We start from the raw sequence: 16,804 nt of genomic DNA, 5'->3' as shown, positions 1-16,804 counted from the left end.
TCACTTGATCTGTGTTGATCATGTGAAAGAAGGTTCTTATGACAATACTGATATTAAAATACAGTAAACTAAGACATTTGGTGATATGCTGTTTTGAAGCTGTGAAACTCTTCTTACTAATTATTAAAAACATTGACGCCAGAGCTTGTAGAGTTTTCACTGTGTCCTTTCAGGGCTTTTCACACCACACTTAGCCCCAGGCTAAGGGAGCTGTTAGTGTGGGGCTCAGAAAGCATTCACACTGACACAATCATATTTCAAGAGGACTAACCGCGACTTTAGCGAAGAGGTTTATGGCCATGCAGGGTAAGCCTCCAGTGTTCAGGGTTATCCCCTGCAAATCAACATATTCTGGGGCAAGTGGGCCCAATGATGTTTGGTCCGATGGTGTCACTTTAACACGAACATTACATTTTGGCCTGTAACTGTAAAGTGTCAGAAGTGTTGATTTTCTGATGTTCCATATAGTTCTGTTATCGCTGGACCTTTGAATTCTGCTCAAAAGCTGTTGCCGAATAATGTCAAAAATGTCATATGACCTGAACGCTTTGTGCTATTGCAACCGCATATGGTGGACATGAGTGATTATGAAATATTTGATGTAATTTTGCCAATAGGTAGGTAGGTAGGTAGGTACTCAATGATGTGTTTTTAAAAAGCCCGGACCACAGTGATTTCCTGGTTGATCCAATAAAGAAGTGCCAAATATTGCAGTTCACTGAGTGGCCACTATGGGCATGTTTGATAATAGAGCAATTTCTCATTGACCCCCATGTTAATTAGCGTTTTCACAGCATGATTAAACCTATTTATTTTTAAACATTTTAGTCTGTATGTCTAGGTTATATCTCCATGACAACACTGAGGGGGGTGCATTTTTTTATACCAGGCTAGTTTTTATTTTATCGGAGGTTAAAGTTTGTGCTCAAGCTGAACTGTTAGCCCAGGGCCCAGAATGCAGTGCAAAAACAGCCCTAATGTCTAAAAAATACCACCTTTGGCATCAACAGTGCATTCATCTTAACAACTGAATTGTGGACATTGTAGCAAAAGAGAAAGCAACCTGGTAGATGTTTCAACCTTTCCTCCCTCCAGTGTTGGAGAAACAATCAAACCAAAAACACTCAAAAGCAGTGAAGCATTTTCTCTCCTACAGAAACCCAGAGGACTCCTCACCAAGACCTCCATCCCCCAGCGTGTTCACTCTGTGTTCACCGTCCAGCAAACAATTAATGGGGCTTTGTCTCTTTTCATAATTAGGTTAGGTTTGCATAACTGAGATTTCCTCACCATGCTTCAAATCCAATAAACCTCCAAACAAGGGGATTGCATTCCAGTTTGCTTAAAGGGGACAGGGCTTGGCAAGACGGTAAGTGTACACACAGAAATCTTACAAAGTTTCAAGAGCAGTAGTGGAAAGAAACTAAGTACATTTACTCAAGTACTGCACTTGAGTACAATTTTTTAGGTCTTTTACTTCTATTTTATACTACTTTATACTCCTACGCCACTACTACTTTTTACCCCACATTTATTTGGTAACTTCAGTTACTAGTTACTTTAGAGATTCAGATTATTAAAAAAATATATTATCAACACATGAAATAACATTTACTCTTATAGATGAGGCTACACAGCGGTATATAAAGTAAATGAAACTATAGCCCTACTTTTATTAGTTGCATCAAAAACGTGTATAAATTAAAAATTAACATTTGTCTATGAATAATAAAAATCTGATAATATATTACTCTGAAAAGGGGCATTCTGCATAATGAGTGCTTTTACTTTCTTGTTCTTAAAGTTCATTTTAATGCTAATACTTTTGTACTCTTACTTTTTGAATGCAGGACTTTTACCTGGTTTTGGAGTACTTCTTCCGCCGCTGGTCAAGAGTCAGCCCAAACATATTGTAATAACTAATATGTACATTTACAAGGAAACAAACTGGATTCACAAAATGATCAAATCATAAGGAATAGACATACACAAAGAGTCCAGCTTGGTTAGCAGTACAGCCTGAACTAACGCAGGAAAAACTCTCTTAAATCAACAATTATAAAACAGCTGTAATAAGAGTGCCGACAGATAATTCTTCAAAAGGGCTTTTTCTCCGTAAAATGTATCTGTCAGTATTTGTCTGACCATAGCTCTGACGCACTTAAGCAAAGTTAGTGATGTTGCTGTTATGATATAGTTGTATTCCGCTCTCAATTGAAGCTATGGTAGCGTGGCCGAGTGGTCTAAGGCGCTGGATTTAGGCTCCAGTCATTTCGATGGCGTGGGTTCGAATCCCACCGCTGCCAGCAATCTTTTTCTGAAAGAGCACAAAATACATCAGCACTAAATGGCTCAGCCGACAATTGAATATAAAGCTACGTGAGGTCTCAGAACACGCAGTGTACAATGCCCCTGTATTGCTCCCTTGGCTGCTACGGATTACCACTACCCGTCACTGGAAAAAAATCTTTGGCAGTACAAGGGCGCACTCTTGTGGCAGTCTTTAAGTGCATACATATACCAGCTAAGTCCATAAATGTGACATGGTATGTTGGATAACATAGATCTGGATTGTCAACTAAAGATTATGCTTTTCATTTAAGAAGAGGAAAGAAGGAACCTATAAATCAAAGCACTTGTTGTAGGCATTCGTTTCGTAATGTTTTTATTTCTAAAAGTGTACAAAATTACTAATTAAACACTGATTAAACCCCAAAGATTTGTAAATCGCAGCTAATCTTTATCTTTATCTTTAAATATTTGTAGTAGAAAGTTTGATATTTTATTAATTTTAATGAAGTAACTTCAAACTGTAAAGAAATCAGTAACATTCACACAACTCAGGTTTAATACTTTTCGGCAGTCTAGTTTCATCATTTGGAAATCAGACACACATAAAGCAACATCATGGTGCAAAAAAAGATGATTAGGCCATGTACCCTGACATTCTGAGGACTTATTTGTAGGGCAAATTTACATGGGCATTTAATTTCCTAATAAACTTGATATAGCTTATTGTGCTACTGAACCATCCAGTACTTTCCAGTGAAAATCATTCAGCTCTGACAGAGTATGCAGGATAGCATCAGTAGTAGCAGACTGAGGCCTGTCAGCAGCAGCAGGAGGAGTTGTTGAGGCAGCTGCGAGGTCCAGGAGAGGCTGAAAAGAGCCGAGCTGGAGTGAGGCCGTCTGGACTGCAGGTACTGCTCCACAGAGTCTGCCAGACTGTAGGACTTGGGACAGTAACCCAGCTCTCGACGAGCCTTGTCGATCTTAAAGGTGTGACTCACAGCTATGCTCCTCACCTGCAGAGGAAAGACACTTTAAATGTATATGTGTTTCATCTCTAGAAGCCCGTAAAGCTGCTGCAGAGAAGTCCAGGCCTAAAGACCAACCTAAAGGTCATAATGTCAGGCTAATGGTTCAGATTAACCCCGGGTTGGCAAACTCGGTTTTATATTCTGATAGCCTGCGACTGATGGATGCCTCCGGTTACTTAATCTTCTTACCGGTTGGGGGATAAGGTGTCTGCGAGTGAAGTGATGAAAGAGTTTAAACAGACACCAGTGAGGGAAGAAGAGCTCCTAAAAAGCTTGTTTTCATCCTCCATCTTTTCCTCCTCCCACATGAGCCAGTTTTTCTTCAGTCATGACGTAAAACTGCCTTTTAAAAAACATCTCCTCCGTATGACTCATGCCAGGTTGTTGTGTCTTGATGTACCTGTATGTCATCATTGTTGGAAACTTTGTCTGCAACCACAGACCGCTGAGTCCTGCTCGTCCTGTCTGACCTGACCGTCATCCGGACTATATTTATCTTCCTCTGGTACCTGTGCCTGTTTACTGCCAGCGTTAGAAAGTAATTTCTCAGGACAAAGTAGGTAGTTTAGGATGTTGTTGATGTGGTAGTGATGGAAGGAATTCAAACCCCTACATTCTTATGGAAGACACAAATCTTTAAAAACAGGTCATACATATAAAGTTTGATTTTTAAAATAGGATAAATAGTTTCCTAAAATAGCTAGGCACTCTAGTTTTTGCAAATGTTATTTTAACAGGACTAATTTATGCATTTGCTGGGGGATTTTCAGAATTAATACACATTTGGAGCTCTAGTAGGTAGATATTTAAAGCAGAAGAATGTGTGATGAAATCAAAATAAACTACAACGCCCATGTTCATTATTTTGAAGGACATGTCACCCAGTGCAACGGCTTGCCTCAATGATGTGGTTTAGGTTATATCTCCATGACAACACTGAGGGGGGTGAATTTTTTTGTACCAGGATAGTTTTTATTTTATTGGAGGTTAAAGTTTATGAATAATTAGGGGTGCAACCTCTTGAGTGACAGCTAGCCTCTGGCCCTCACTTCTCCTCGGAGGAATACGTCAGCCAGACGGACGTATCTCCCTCCCCTCAACATCACATCAATGGACTTTTTTGGTAAGAGGAAATGAGGTGGAGGGCGACACGGTGATGTGGTGGTTAGCACTGTCGCCTCACAGCAAGAGGTTCTGTGTAGAGTTTCCATGTTCTTCCCGTGTCTGCGTGGGTTTTCTCCGGGTTCTCCGGCTTCCTCCCACAGTCCAAACACATGCAGGTGTCAGGTTCATTGATGACTCTGAATTGTCCGTAGGTGTGAATGTGAGTGTGAATGGTTGTCTGTCTCTGTTACTCTCTATGTGCCCTGCGATAGACTGGCGTCCTGTCCAGGGTGTACCCCGCCTCACGCCCAATGTCAGCTGGGATTGGCTCCAGCCCCCCGCGACCCCAATAGGGACAAGTGGTTGAAGATGGATGGTAATGAGGCAGAGTCAAAGTCTGACAAGATGGCGACTCCTGTAGGCGAGTACGATTGGATCAAGATGAGAGAACAGACCTCGACGGAGATGCAACATCCATTTTTTAATACAGTGGTTTTTATGACTTTTTGGACAACAATGGAGCTCTGTGGCTCTGGCTACACAGACAATACTTGTTAGCAGGATCAGCTCATTGTTGTTTTTTTGTCTTTATATTGGATTTGTTGATAACGAGAAAAATATCGAATGAGTTTAAAGATCTGAAATTTATGTGCGAGAGGAAAAACTCCTCACGCGATGGCTTAACCTGAGAGTTGGCAGGATCATTTGAGCCCAGCTGACTCCACTCACCATAGCAACATCCACTGTACTGAGGTCACTTCCTGCAGTCTTCATCTTGAACTTCCTCTTCTGACCCACAGCGGTTTATGTTTTATTCACAGGACAACCATCGATCCCCGGGCCAGCAGCTGTCTGACAGAATGAGCTCCAGGTGCAGGCCCACAGGCTCAGCTTTGGTTTCTGTCTCATCACACATTCATGAGGACCTTACAGGCCACGTCAGAGGCTCCTTAAGATGCATCGTAGAGTCCCCCAGCCAGAATTACTGCAAACTGCCCTCCTCCTGATACATTGTAACGCTTGTGCTTTTTTAAATAGTGTTACACACCAGCAGATGGAAATAAAATGCAACTATTTGTCCTATGAGAACTTGGGGATTTCATTATTTTGAACTATTAAACGCTCACTTGGGTTTTCCATCAATTTTAAGAACAAGAGATAGCATCAGACGAGGGAGGGGGAGATAGGAAAATACCCGCCTTAATGACGTGTGTCGTCACTGTTTCAGGAGACTTAAACAAGAATCTACTCATGAGAGCGCAAGTAACCTATCTCCAACACACGAGACACAAACTTTCAATTAGGGAGGTGCTCCACAGTGTTGTTACTTTCAACACTGTGTCACATGATCCAAAATGCACCTCACGCACGTTTTAAAAAAGAATAATTACCTCACTTCTGGTAAAGAGGAGAGGCACGTCTATGACAGGTCTCAGAACTAGATGCAAGTATTCTACCAGGATGGCTGAAAATAGAAGAAAATATGCAACAGACAGTTAGTTAGCAAAAATAACTGAAATAAAAAACAAAGAATATAAGGGATATCTAACAGGAGTAAATATTTTAAAGAAGGAGAGTTGAGGTACCTGCAGAATAGACAAGTGAAACAGGCAGGTTTATCAACGGTTGGTGGTAGCCCAGCTTTTCAAACTGAAAACAAACATGAAATAAATTTTTAATTATAAATATCTTTGAAAGTTTAAAAGACAAGGCCGGAGTTATTCTATTCTATTTTCCTTTTTATTTATCCCATGAAAAATTAACGACTTTCTAGTTTCCTTTTCCTGTCCGTAGCACTCAGCCTAAAGCCCGTTCACGCCCATTTGTGGATGCAAATCTATTTAAAAAATGGGTCACAAATATATAACTTAATTCCTTAAAGGTTCAGTCATTTTTTATCTAAAACAGCTGGACACTGAGTGTTTACAGCAGCAGGACTTTGTGGGATGTGTGATTGAGTGATAAAAACTTTAGTGTCCATGTTCGTTATTATGAAGGAACATATCAGAACAGACAACAATGGAGCCCTGGCACAGAGGAACTCAAAGGGAACTAATCTGAATTAATCATTTCCCCAGTCGGGAACTCGTTTTTTTATTATTTCAACAATTGCCAAAATAATTTGTGTATCCACTCCAAAATTCAATGCGTCCTTAAACTAAGTCATCAGTAGTTTTTCTGTGCTGACGGACAAACAAACCGACAAACAGACAAACCAAGCCTAAAACATAACCTCCATAAACCATGAATAAGTATTATCAAGCTGTGGCTTCATAGACAAGTCTTCTTAGTAGGATCAAGTCATCAGTGGTTTTTGTGTTTTCATGAGATTTGTTGAAAATAAGAAAAACACAAGCTTTATCATTTAACTCACCAGAGGTGTCAACCACTCAAACAGATTGACTGAAACTCCGTCATTAATGAAATAGGCTTGTCCACTCTGCAAAGAACAGAAAACGCTTTATTTTTGTACTATTCATTCATTCAACAATTATCTGTAACCGTTGGAGTCCAAGCTGACATTGGGCCAGAGACAAGCTACGTCCTGTCAATCACTGGGTTATTGACACTATATTACTTAAAAATGTCCAAACTTTATATTATGAAGTAGATAGAGGGCAATAGGTGATAAAGTTTGAGAATAGAGAGGGGGTAGTATTAAATAAGTTTATTGTTCTTACTACTCCTTTTCGGACATGTTAAACTGTTTTTATTCTGAATTTTTTCTTTTCTTTTCATTATTTCTTTTTTGTTGTAATTCCTTTCCCATGTTCGCAAAAAAAAACAAACTAAATTAACAAAACTAGTGGTAATAGCAGTTAGCACTACCATACACATTTGACTGTATGTATTTGTGGTCTTAACTGTAATGTGCAGAACAGAAAGGTTGACTATAGCAGGAGAGATGGGCTAATTATCTTCAAATATAACCAATATTTAAGTCATAAATCTGTTACTGATGCTAAAAATCAGTAAGGTTTGGCTCTTGTCATGTCGTACCCGTCTTTAAGGGTTCGTAAATGAAATCATCTTGAGCTTTGATTTATTCTACGTGGTTGTATAAGTCGAATCCCATGGATCTGTTGGGTGTTGTCTGTTTGTCCTGACTTACAGCGACACAGCTCCTCTGCAGCGTGAGAGCCTCAGCTGCCAGCGTGTGGGCCAGCACCAGGTTATCCACATGCACCCAGTTCATCCTGGCCCGTGGGTCACCGAACCTGAAACTGAACAACCGGCGCTCCACATTCACCTGAGGGGGAGAGAGAGAGGGGGGGGGGGGGGAGCAAGAGAGGGGGGGGGGGCAGAGAGAGAGGGAGAGAGAGAGAGGAAGAGAGAGAGAGAGAGAGAGGGAGAGAAAGGGAGAGAGAGAGAGAGAGGGAGGGAGAGAGAGAGAAAGAGGGAGGGAGAGAGGGGGAGAGGGAGAGAGAGAGAGGAAGAGAGATGAGGGACAATGTTTTGTGGTTTAGTATTACATGGATAACCTTTTACTCATTCGCGTTCTCTAACAGGAGAGGTAAATTATCGGAAAAACAAGTCAAAGTCAAACAAAGTCAAGTAAAAATGGGGAGAAAATGACTAAATATAGGGTAGGTATTGTGGAAGTGGCTTCCAAACAGCAACCTGACTCAAATTAGGATGATGGAACTTCTCTGAATGCATCATGGCTGTAGATCAGTGTCAGAGTGGGTCGTCCTCCATTTGAGAGATCGGAGGTTCGCTCCCCAGTTCCCCCGGTCTGCATGGCTGTGTGAATGTGGTTTGAATGGTAAGATTAGATGGTATGTAGATGTCCACTGCCATGTCCGTGTCAATGGGTGAATGTGACAAGTAGTGTGTAAGCTCCTTGAGTAACGTAACTTAGAGAAAACTGAGAAAGTGTTGATGTAAATTTTTTCATGTCTGTAGACACTAAAACCTTTTTTGAAACATTAACAATATTTAATTTCTTTCAACAAAAAAGCCACAAAAACAAGTTGGAATAAAACTTCTTCACATGTAAAGAGACTGTTTCATAGTTTTGTTTCTTACACTTTCCTGCTGTATTTGTGTTTTTTAACAACTCAGAACTGTTGCCTGACATTTTTATATACATTTTTCATGTGTACTTTGGGTTTCTGGTATCTTTATCTAAAAAAGGATACCATGCGTGTGGCGTACGGACACTTTAAATGGTGCTAAACAAAAACAAAAATGAATGCGCTGAAAGTTGGCAAAAATCAACAAACTGTTTTTTACAGCACTGTAATAAACTGACACTAATAGCCTTTTGTTTATATATCATAACTTATTGTGTGTTTGTGATTTGGTGTCATAATGATGCACATGTGTAAGCTTTGGGTCAAAACATGTCAAATGAACTCCAGACTAGTGGGTAAGGTCGAAGGCAACCACAGCATCTTGGCCCCTGGGGCGACAGTGAACCCAGAATATAAGCAACCATCCGGCCTTTCAGCAGACCGTACTGCTGCCTCGTAGAGGACAAACTGGAAGAAAAGGCGGCTGTAACCGGAGGCCCGGAGGGCTCTATCAATAATGTAAACTCTTCAGGCAGAAACACATTCCTCCAGGGAAACTTCAGATACTGCAAGTTGTATATTTTTCCAATGCTTACACACACTCACACACAAAAATCATCTTTATCATATGGCAATATGTTTCACGTGTTAGTCTCTCACCATCACCCTGTGGAGGTGCCTCCTCTCCCCTGGTCCGTAGATGCCGCAGGGCCGCAAGACGCAGGTCCGAAGCAGACCTCCACCTTCACAAGACAGGATTTAAACCTTCACTGAACGTATGCATATGTGTGATCTTTTAAACATGATGCTACGTAATGGGTAAAGCCAAATTAGGAGCAAACTTTGCAAACGATCAGTGCACTCCTCACCAATGCTGTTGTGTTTCTTTTACCACTGTGTATCAAATACATAAGTGTATGTGATAATATTGGATAATTATAGCTCTGTGGGCCGTTATTTCCGTGCAAATGTCTGAAAAACTTAAACGGGGAAATCCGTATTTTTTTGTAAGTGGTTACAAGCCAAAAAAGATAGGAAAGCACTTGTTTACTCTTTTAACAATGCATTGTATTTTATAATGTATCATGTTTTGTTTTTTTTACATAAAATCTTAGTCTGAGAAGTAAACTAGTAACTCTACTTTTCAAATAAATCTACCTGTACACGTACCTCAAGATTGAACTTAAGTGCAGTACTTGAGTAAATGTATTGTGTTACTTTTCACCACTGCTGAGGTGCGGAGGCAATGGACGGCTCATAGCTCTAAGTTTAACTGAATGATGCTCAGTGATGGGGTGTTACCCTGAAGGAGGAAATGGGACAATTCACACGTGTTCATGTAAAGAATGTAGAGGGACTTTACACCAATTATAAAAATGTATTAGGAATTCCTACAATAGTCACATCCAGCTCTAAATCTAAACTGGTGTCACTGATGTTGTATGGTCTTTCACACTGAGTTTCCATAGCAACCATTCAGTTGCTTCTGTGTTTCTCTTTCACACAAACATTTTTTACACAGAAACCAAGAGCAACGTTGGCAATCTCCTGTGATTGCACTCTTTGAGAGTAGTTGAGCGATCGCACTTTCATTTCACACCTTTCAGGGAGCATCCGTTCGCAGAGAGGACCGTCTGCTCTGCAATCGCTTTGGTTCTGGAGTAGTGGTCGATGTGCTGGAAAAAACAATAGAAACATTCTGAAAATATATTATTGTTGATAACATTTAAAAATGTTGGTCTTTTGTTGGGTTCTTCATTCCAAGATGGAAACAGTCAAGTAAAGTACAAGCTCCACAAAATTAGTTACATTTCACCACTGCAGTCAGTTTTTAATTAAATTAACAATAATTACATATATATATTCTTTATTTTCACTCACTACGTCGGGGGGCACATACGGCACTGAAGCCTCATCCCCCTCCTGAATTGGTTTCCCACCAAACACCACGTTGATGGTACTGGTGTACACCAGCCTGGGGATGCTCCTCTCCTTACACACTGAAAAGAGCAGATCACACACATCAAACACACGTCACTTCATCAAACATTAACAGGATGTATATGGGGGTGTGTAGATTGAAAATAAATCTTTTTCTGACTTCAGAATATCAAATAAAGCTTCCCTATAAGGTGCTGCAGGAATTAGTCCTTGATTAAATGAATTAGCATTTCCGCACTACTGGTTCCCTCGTCTCCAAGTCAATGGGTTTTTGATTAGATGCCTTAAATAAGTGCTTAACACAAGGCAACACAAGAGATTTTCACACTTTGTTCAACAATATGAAATATGTCAGTAAATACCCAGAATTTTGAGGCTTGTAAACAAAGTGGCTAAATGAGACTTCACAGGTTGTCGAACAGTTGCAGCTAGTTGTGTTGGCGGCATTGTAATCAATGTAGGCCATGGTGTCGTTCCTAATCAGCTTTTTATGAAAGTGGAGTTAATTTGTGAGGATTATGAACAAGACATGTACATGTCATACACTTCTGTTTGCCACAGAGTTTATTTTCTGCCGTTATCCAAAATCAGATTGAAAAATCCCATTTGCCTTTTGTCTTTGTGGTCGGCCTAAAAATATGCGTCATCCCTGCAGCACTCTGTAGCAAACGTTAATTTGATTGGAGATCTTAAAATCACAATAGACAAATTCCTTTTCAAATGACAGTGAAGAATATCATTATTTAAAAGTCTCTACAGATTTCAAATCATATTCAGAACTCATCAAATTACAGAGGGACTATATGAAAAATAAGATCATTAGTACATGAATTCTTACCGTTTATGACATTAATGGTCCCTCCAACATTGACTGACTCCACCTGCTCTTTCCTCAGCTGGCAGACAGAATAATAATAATAATTAGGATGATACATCCTTTATTTTCACCCAAAGTGTCTTTCTTTTCTGCGCTGTAAACAGCTTATGCCCACCCCAGGCTTGATGAGAATGCAAATCCTAATCAGGACTGTTGTGTCATCATGGTTGACAGCTCCTGACAGATATTACAAAACCTGTCAGTACACACTTCACGACACATCACATCACAGATACTTGCTCTCTCATACACGAACAAAGGAGCCAGAAACCAAAGCAGAGACTAATTTCTCCATTGGTGGAGCACTGAGGGCTAGCAGGGGCGCTTGTCCTGGTTTTCGTATTTCTACTTGTTTGTAATAAAAACAAAGTCAGTGACAAAAGTCAGTCCGTTTACAGGTGTTTCTCCATCTACAGGATCTAATATGATAAAATTCCTCCAGCGATGTCGCTTGAGGCAGCATCGGTTGAAAATGTATTAAAACTGGGGTTGGTGAGTAAGAAAGAAGTGAGACCTTTGTAGCACACTTCTCATCTCTGCTTGAGATTCGAGGTTCGAGGATACATTAGCCAATACTAGTCTAACACATCTAAATCTCTGAACGAATTATCTATGTACAAGTTGCATTGTTGGAAATGTAGGCGCTATAGATTATAAAAAAAAAGGTTATTAAAAGGTATACTGTATAGTCTGTATCTGAGAAAAGAGGTTACGAACTCTGTTTGAACTGAATCCTTGTAGAAAACAACATCAGGTGTTTTGAGATCACAGAGAAAAGAAAAGAATTAGGCAATCTAGGAAAGGAGGATGTTGAAGGAACACACTGGCTGCAAAAGCAATGATATAGGGCCTTATATGGATAATAGGAGAAGTGTTGGTTGAAAACCAACCAATATGGAATCGAATAAAAGTGCTGATGTTATACAATGCTTCTGTAATTCGCTGTGGCTCTGACCTAATCTACATACAGTCTCTGGTCCTCTGACCTTTGTTTGAATGGTGGTAAGACGCTACAAAGGATATGAAAGGAAGTCACCTGTTCTGGTCCTGACATGCCGTAAGACGCTGTGTGGAATATACACTCGACTCCTTCACACACCTTATAGAGGGAGGAATAGTCCCGGATGTCACTCTGTAAGAAAGAAGGAAGAAAAAAATGAACACCAACTCTGGGGACACTTGTCTCAGTTAGTTCCCTTTGATGTTATCACATTTACTGTGGTAATGGACTGCATTTAAAGAGCGCTTTACTATTTTTCAGTTTCAACCTCTTGCCAAAGTGAAGTGCCAATGACGCCAATAGATTGCTTAATTTAATACCTTTTATTACTACTTCATGGAAACATCTTAGCATACTGAACTGCCAACACAGACTGTATGGGTCGTAGCTGCTGCTGTAGCGGGCCAATCATGTGTTGAATTAAATCGAAGAATGCTTGAGGTGATTGGCTGCGAGCAAAATCATACAAATACATACACATTATTTTATAAATCTGGGTAAAAAATGTATACAGGTATCGTTTGTCTGAGGAAGTGTTGCTTCCGTGGGGAGTGCCCATAGAGAATGGATCTAGAATGTTGTGCTACAAACCTGCTTGATACTGGTTAATTTCTGTCAATACCTTTAAGTATTCAAGTATGATACCCATCCCTACACATATGTATTCTCAACATAAGCAGTTTGAGAAGTTGGCAGCTTTGTAGGTTTAGATGTGTGAGTTAATATCTCTTCTATTAAAGGACAGTTGTAATTAAAGTAAGTGTGCCATGAGGCTTGCAGGTGAAACCTGAATCATGTCTCGCCCTGTCTGACCCAGTCAGCAGCTGGCACTCTGAGACGGATCACTCACCTGTGTCTGTTTCCAGCCAGCATGCAGACTAACAGCAGAGAAACACTTAAGCTGGCTGAAGCAAGGAGCGAGAGTTGATTTTCAAGTCTTTGCATAGTTATAAAAAACCTTTGTTTAATGTAGAACCCATACAAAAGCAATGTAACTAAGACATCTGCTAGCAGGACTGCACCGGAGAACAGACAAAGTGAATGAGCTTAGAGTTGGTCTAGTTTATTTCCACAGGTTAAAACAAATGATAACCATGATAATTAATGCGCAGAGAGAGACAACAAAAAACAAGGGCGTTTTGATGACCTAACAAATCTAGGAATCTATATTAATAGATGCTATCGTAAAGCATTTTTGTGATGAAAGACGTATTGGGCCTTTGGTATGAGGTCTTGTTATTGACTGCTCCTTGTCACAGTGCAGCGAAGGTCCAAATATTGTCTATGCTAAACATTTGAAAGAAATAGCGAAGGGACAATGTTATGGAGCAAAATGCCAGAAAAAAATCCAAAGTAACCTCAACTGTATGGCTGAACAATCATTGCCACTTGTGTCTAGGACTAAATTGTCATATTCAGGGTAAAATGCAGGAGAAACTGAAAACAACTGAGACATATTTAAATTGTATAATAGCAGGATTTCAAACAAATAACTGCTTCACAGGATCAGCTCCATCTCCACTGTCCCATACCTGATAGAAGATCGCTCCATCAGGGATGTCACAGGGAGGCTGGTTCATGTCCAGAAGAATCACCGACATCCCCTGACTGGCCAGTTCTCTCCCAAGCCTGAAACCAAAGTATCCCCCTCCTCCTGTCACCACCACCTTCCCTGTGGAGACGTTTCTTCCCAGTGCTGCCTCCTCTCCCAGTTTGGAGGCCGCACACTCCGGGCTGCTGAAGCTGGCCGCCATAGCTCCATTTACCCTGTGGCGTATGGCCTCGGCCGGGCTGGAGGCGACTGCCGGGGCTGGGTGGTTGACCCACGGCTGGTGGGGAAGGTTGCGCATGTGGTGTCCACTGGTCTGCAGGCGACAGAGGGGGACACTGTGGCAAGGAAGCTGCTTCAGACTGCAGAGAGAGCCTCCACTCTCCCCCATGTTGGGACTGCACAGCTCCATCGAAGTCCTGATGGGTAAAGGAGGGAAAATATAATTTACTTATTGCTTTAGTGGCATTCATTTTTGACATGGAAAGAATAGTCTACTGCATATTAGGACTGGCCAATATGGCTCAAGTCATCTATCCCTAAATAGTTCTTTACATATCTGGTTAAGGATATAAAGTACAATATAAGTTCATAAGTTCAATAAAAAGTCAATATGAAATAATCACATGGTAAAGCCGATTTTTGTATACGCCGGTGTAAGTATTTTCTCATTTTATTAAGAACTTTTGTGCAAAATGAACATAACAGTTTCAAGTGAAATTACAGAGAACAAATTCAGTTTTTTTTCTAGCTAAACACTGACTTTTACATCAATTCACACAAATAAAGAGTGATTAGATTAAGATATTTGAGTTAATGTGGTTATTAATTTCAATTTAGAATAAAAACCTAAATCACTAAATAACAGTAGGCAAGCGTCTATTAGACCTTTCTTGTTATATATAAAAACACACAAACACTATAAATGTTATGATAATAACCTGATGGACACTTTGTCTACTTTAATTTATATTCCATGAAACCCTCACAAAGAAATTAAGATCGAATCACAGTTTAAACTAAAAGTGTATTACCCCATTTTAACGTCACTATAAGTCAGTAATATATAAATCCTATAACTTTTGAACTAAATGTCAAGATAAGCAAACCTCTACTGTCTGCTAAAGAGGCATTTAGCCTTTCTTAATACTTAAATATTAATTTACCTTAATATCCCTTTCGATCTCTCACAATCATTCCTGTGCCGGTTGGCTCATGAAATAATCCAGACCATGCCCTCCCTTTCTGCTGGTGCAGGTGCCCGATGCGTCACATTTCTCACCTGTTCATCCCCGGCTGCTCCTTCACCTGAGGACTCTCCTACCGTAAAGTCTGGATGCAGCGCGCAGCCCCGGGGCGGAGAGGATCACGTTCTCAGGAGCAGCAGGTGGACAAGCAGCACTAGCAGCAACTTCTCCTGCCCCTTTTTGAGAGTCAAAGTGTTTCGAAAGTGTTTTTAAAGCCGTGGTTCTTGGAAATAATAAACTGTAGGCTGCTTTATTAAACGCCAGCAAGGGCATAGGGGACGTGGCCTTGCTTTAGTTTTACAGTTAAAGTGAAGAAACGAGACCTAACGTTAAAGGATGAATATGTAGAATCTTCATTAAAAGCTATATGTATATTTTTTTTAATATAAAAAAGAAATAATACACACACGGGGCGTTTTGAGGGGTACAGAATGAAAGTATTGGTTTTCCATAAAAATATATATTTAGTCTCAATTATTATTTACATTTTTTCTTTAAGGTTGGACAATGACTTTCTGTCACGTTCTGTTTACATAGTAAAGCCAATAGTAGCCGGCATTGCGGGTTGCCAAGGTAGTCTGATGTTCGGTGCAGCTGCTGTAGGCTGGCTCTGGTACAAAAAAATGCACCCCCCTCAGTGTCATCATGGAGTTGTTTTTGTAAACAAGCCTTAAATAGGTTTAATTATGCTGTGAAAACGGTCCGTTTAACATGGGGGTCATTGAGAAATTGCTCTTTTGTGCAAACTACTACTACTACTCCTAGTGGCCATTGAGAGAACTGCAGTTTTTGTCACTTTTTGGCATTTGGCATTCATTGTTTATTCAGAGTAATAACTTAATGGCAAACAAACTAGCCAACTTTAAATATTTTGATATGAAACTATATCAATAAATAGCTGCTTGTAACTCCAAATAGCCCACAGCCCACAGGCCCCTGGATAAAGAAGGTCCCCTACATGGGAGAAAGAGACCCAGACTTGTGATCACGTTGCGTTGTTTGACTTGACACCAGTCAATGCTAACAGAGGTTCTGATACAAAAAAGCCGACTTCCTTCCCCCATGGCCTAGCTCCTGATAGAGACCCAAAGAGGTGTTTTAACAAGGTGCTGTTGATTCTCACCCAAAGGCAATATAAACCTGTAACGCAGAGTTAAAAAGATACTGAAGTCTTTTAATTACAGTATCAGTCCAAAAATCCAAAGTTTATATTTGGGGCAAAAGGAAACGGTTGATGAAGGTAACAACAAATCCAATGTTTTTTTTTCATGTAAGAGCTTTGAAATATATGCCAGTATTCTAAGATATCCTGTGCACAAAGGTAATATTTTCTTATTTAGATGTTTCTATAAACACAGACTGAGCTACTCATTCAATGACTTTGTTGACACTTAGACTTCATTGATCCTTTGTGATGACTCCGGCAAGAAAATGATCACCATAGCGTTCTGAGGATTTATCTTTATTAATGTTTGAGGGAGTTTTGCTAACGTGCAAGCACATTTCCTGCTTTACACTTTGCAGTTCTAAACCACGCCTTTTTTTCTTTTTCTTTCAAAACACCACACACAAGTTTGGCAAGACCTTTGGCACGATCTTCTCGGGTAAAATCTCCTGTGTTCACATGAAACACCCTGTCATGCAAACAGTTACATTTTTATTTCCTTCTATCCATTCTGACTCCATGGACAAACACATGTTGTACAATTGTTAAATTAGCAATTACAGCCTTAGCAATAAGAGTGGACAA

General features: G+C 40.1%; 1 protein-coding gene across 1 annotated transcript; it reads right to left on the bottom strand.

The window, feature by feature from the left end:
* Window positions 1–3,056: 3,056 nt before the first annotated feature.
* sdr42e2 (short chain dehydrogenase/reductase family 42E, member 2) lies at window positions 3,057–14,222 on the bottom strand (the record flags this gene model as incomplete). Its single annotated transcript, XM_083931567.1, has 11 exons — window positions 13,791–14,222; window positions 12,295–12,390; window positions 11,220–11,277; window positions 10,322–10,440; window positions 10,041–10,116; window positions 9,101–9,183; window positions 7,537–7,674; window positions 6,799–6,864; window positions 6,011–6,074; window positions 5,816–5,889; window positions 3,057–3,305 (listed from the first exon to the last, which is right to left on the bottom strand). The coding sequence occupies exons 1-11, from the start codon at window positions 14,217–14,219 to the stop codon at window positions 3,057–3,059; spliced, it is 1,452 nt and encodes a 483-aa protein (XP_083787693.1). The 5' UTR covers window positions 14,220–14,222.
* Window positions 14,223–16,804: the final 2,582 nt, after the last annotated feature.

This window comes from Echiichthys vipera (assembly GCF_963691815.1).
Source record: "Echiichthys vipera genome assembly, chromosome: 17".
Lineage (NCBI taxonomy): Eukaryota > Metazoa > Chordata > Actinopteri > Perciformes > Trachinidae > Echiichthys > Echiichthys vipera.
The sequence above is the reverse complement of the archived record's forward strand: the minus strand, read 5'-3'. Positions and strand labels throughout refer to the sequence as shown.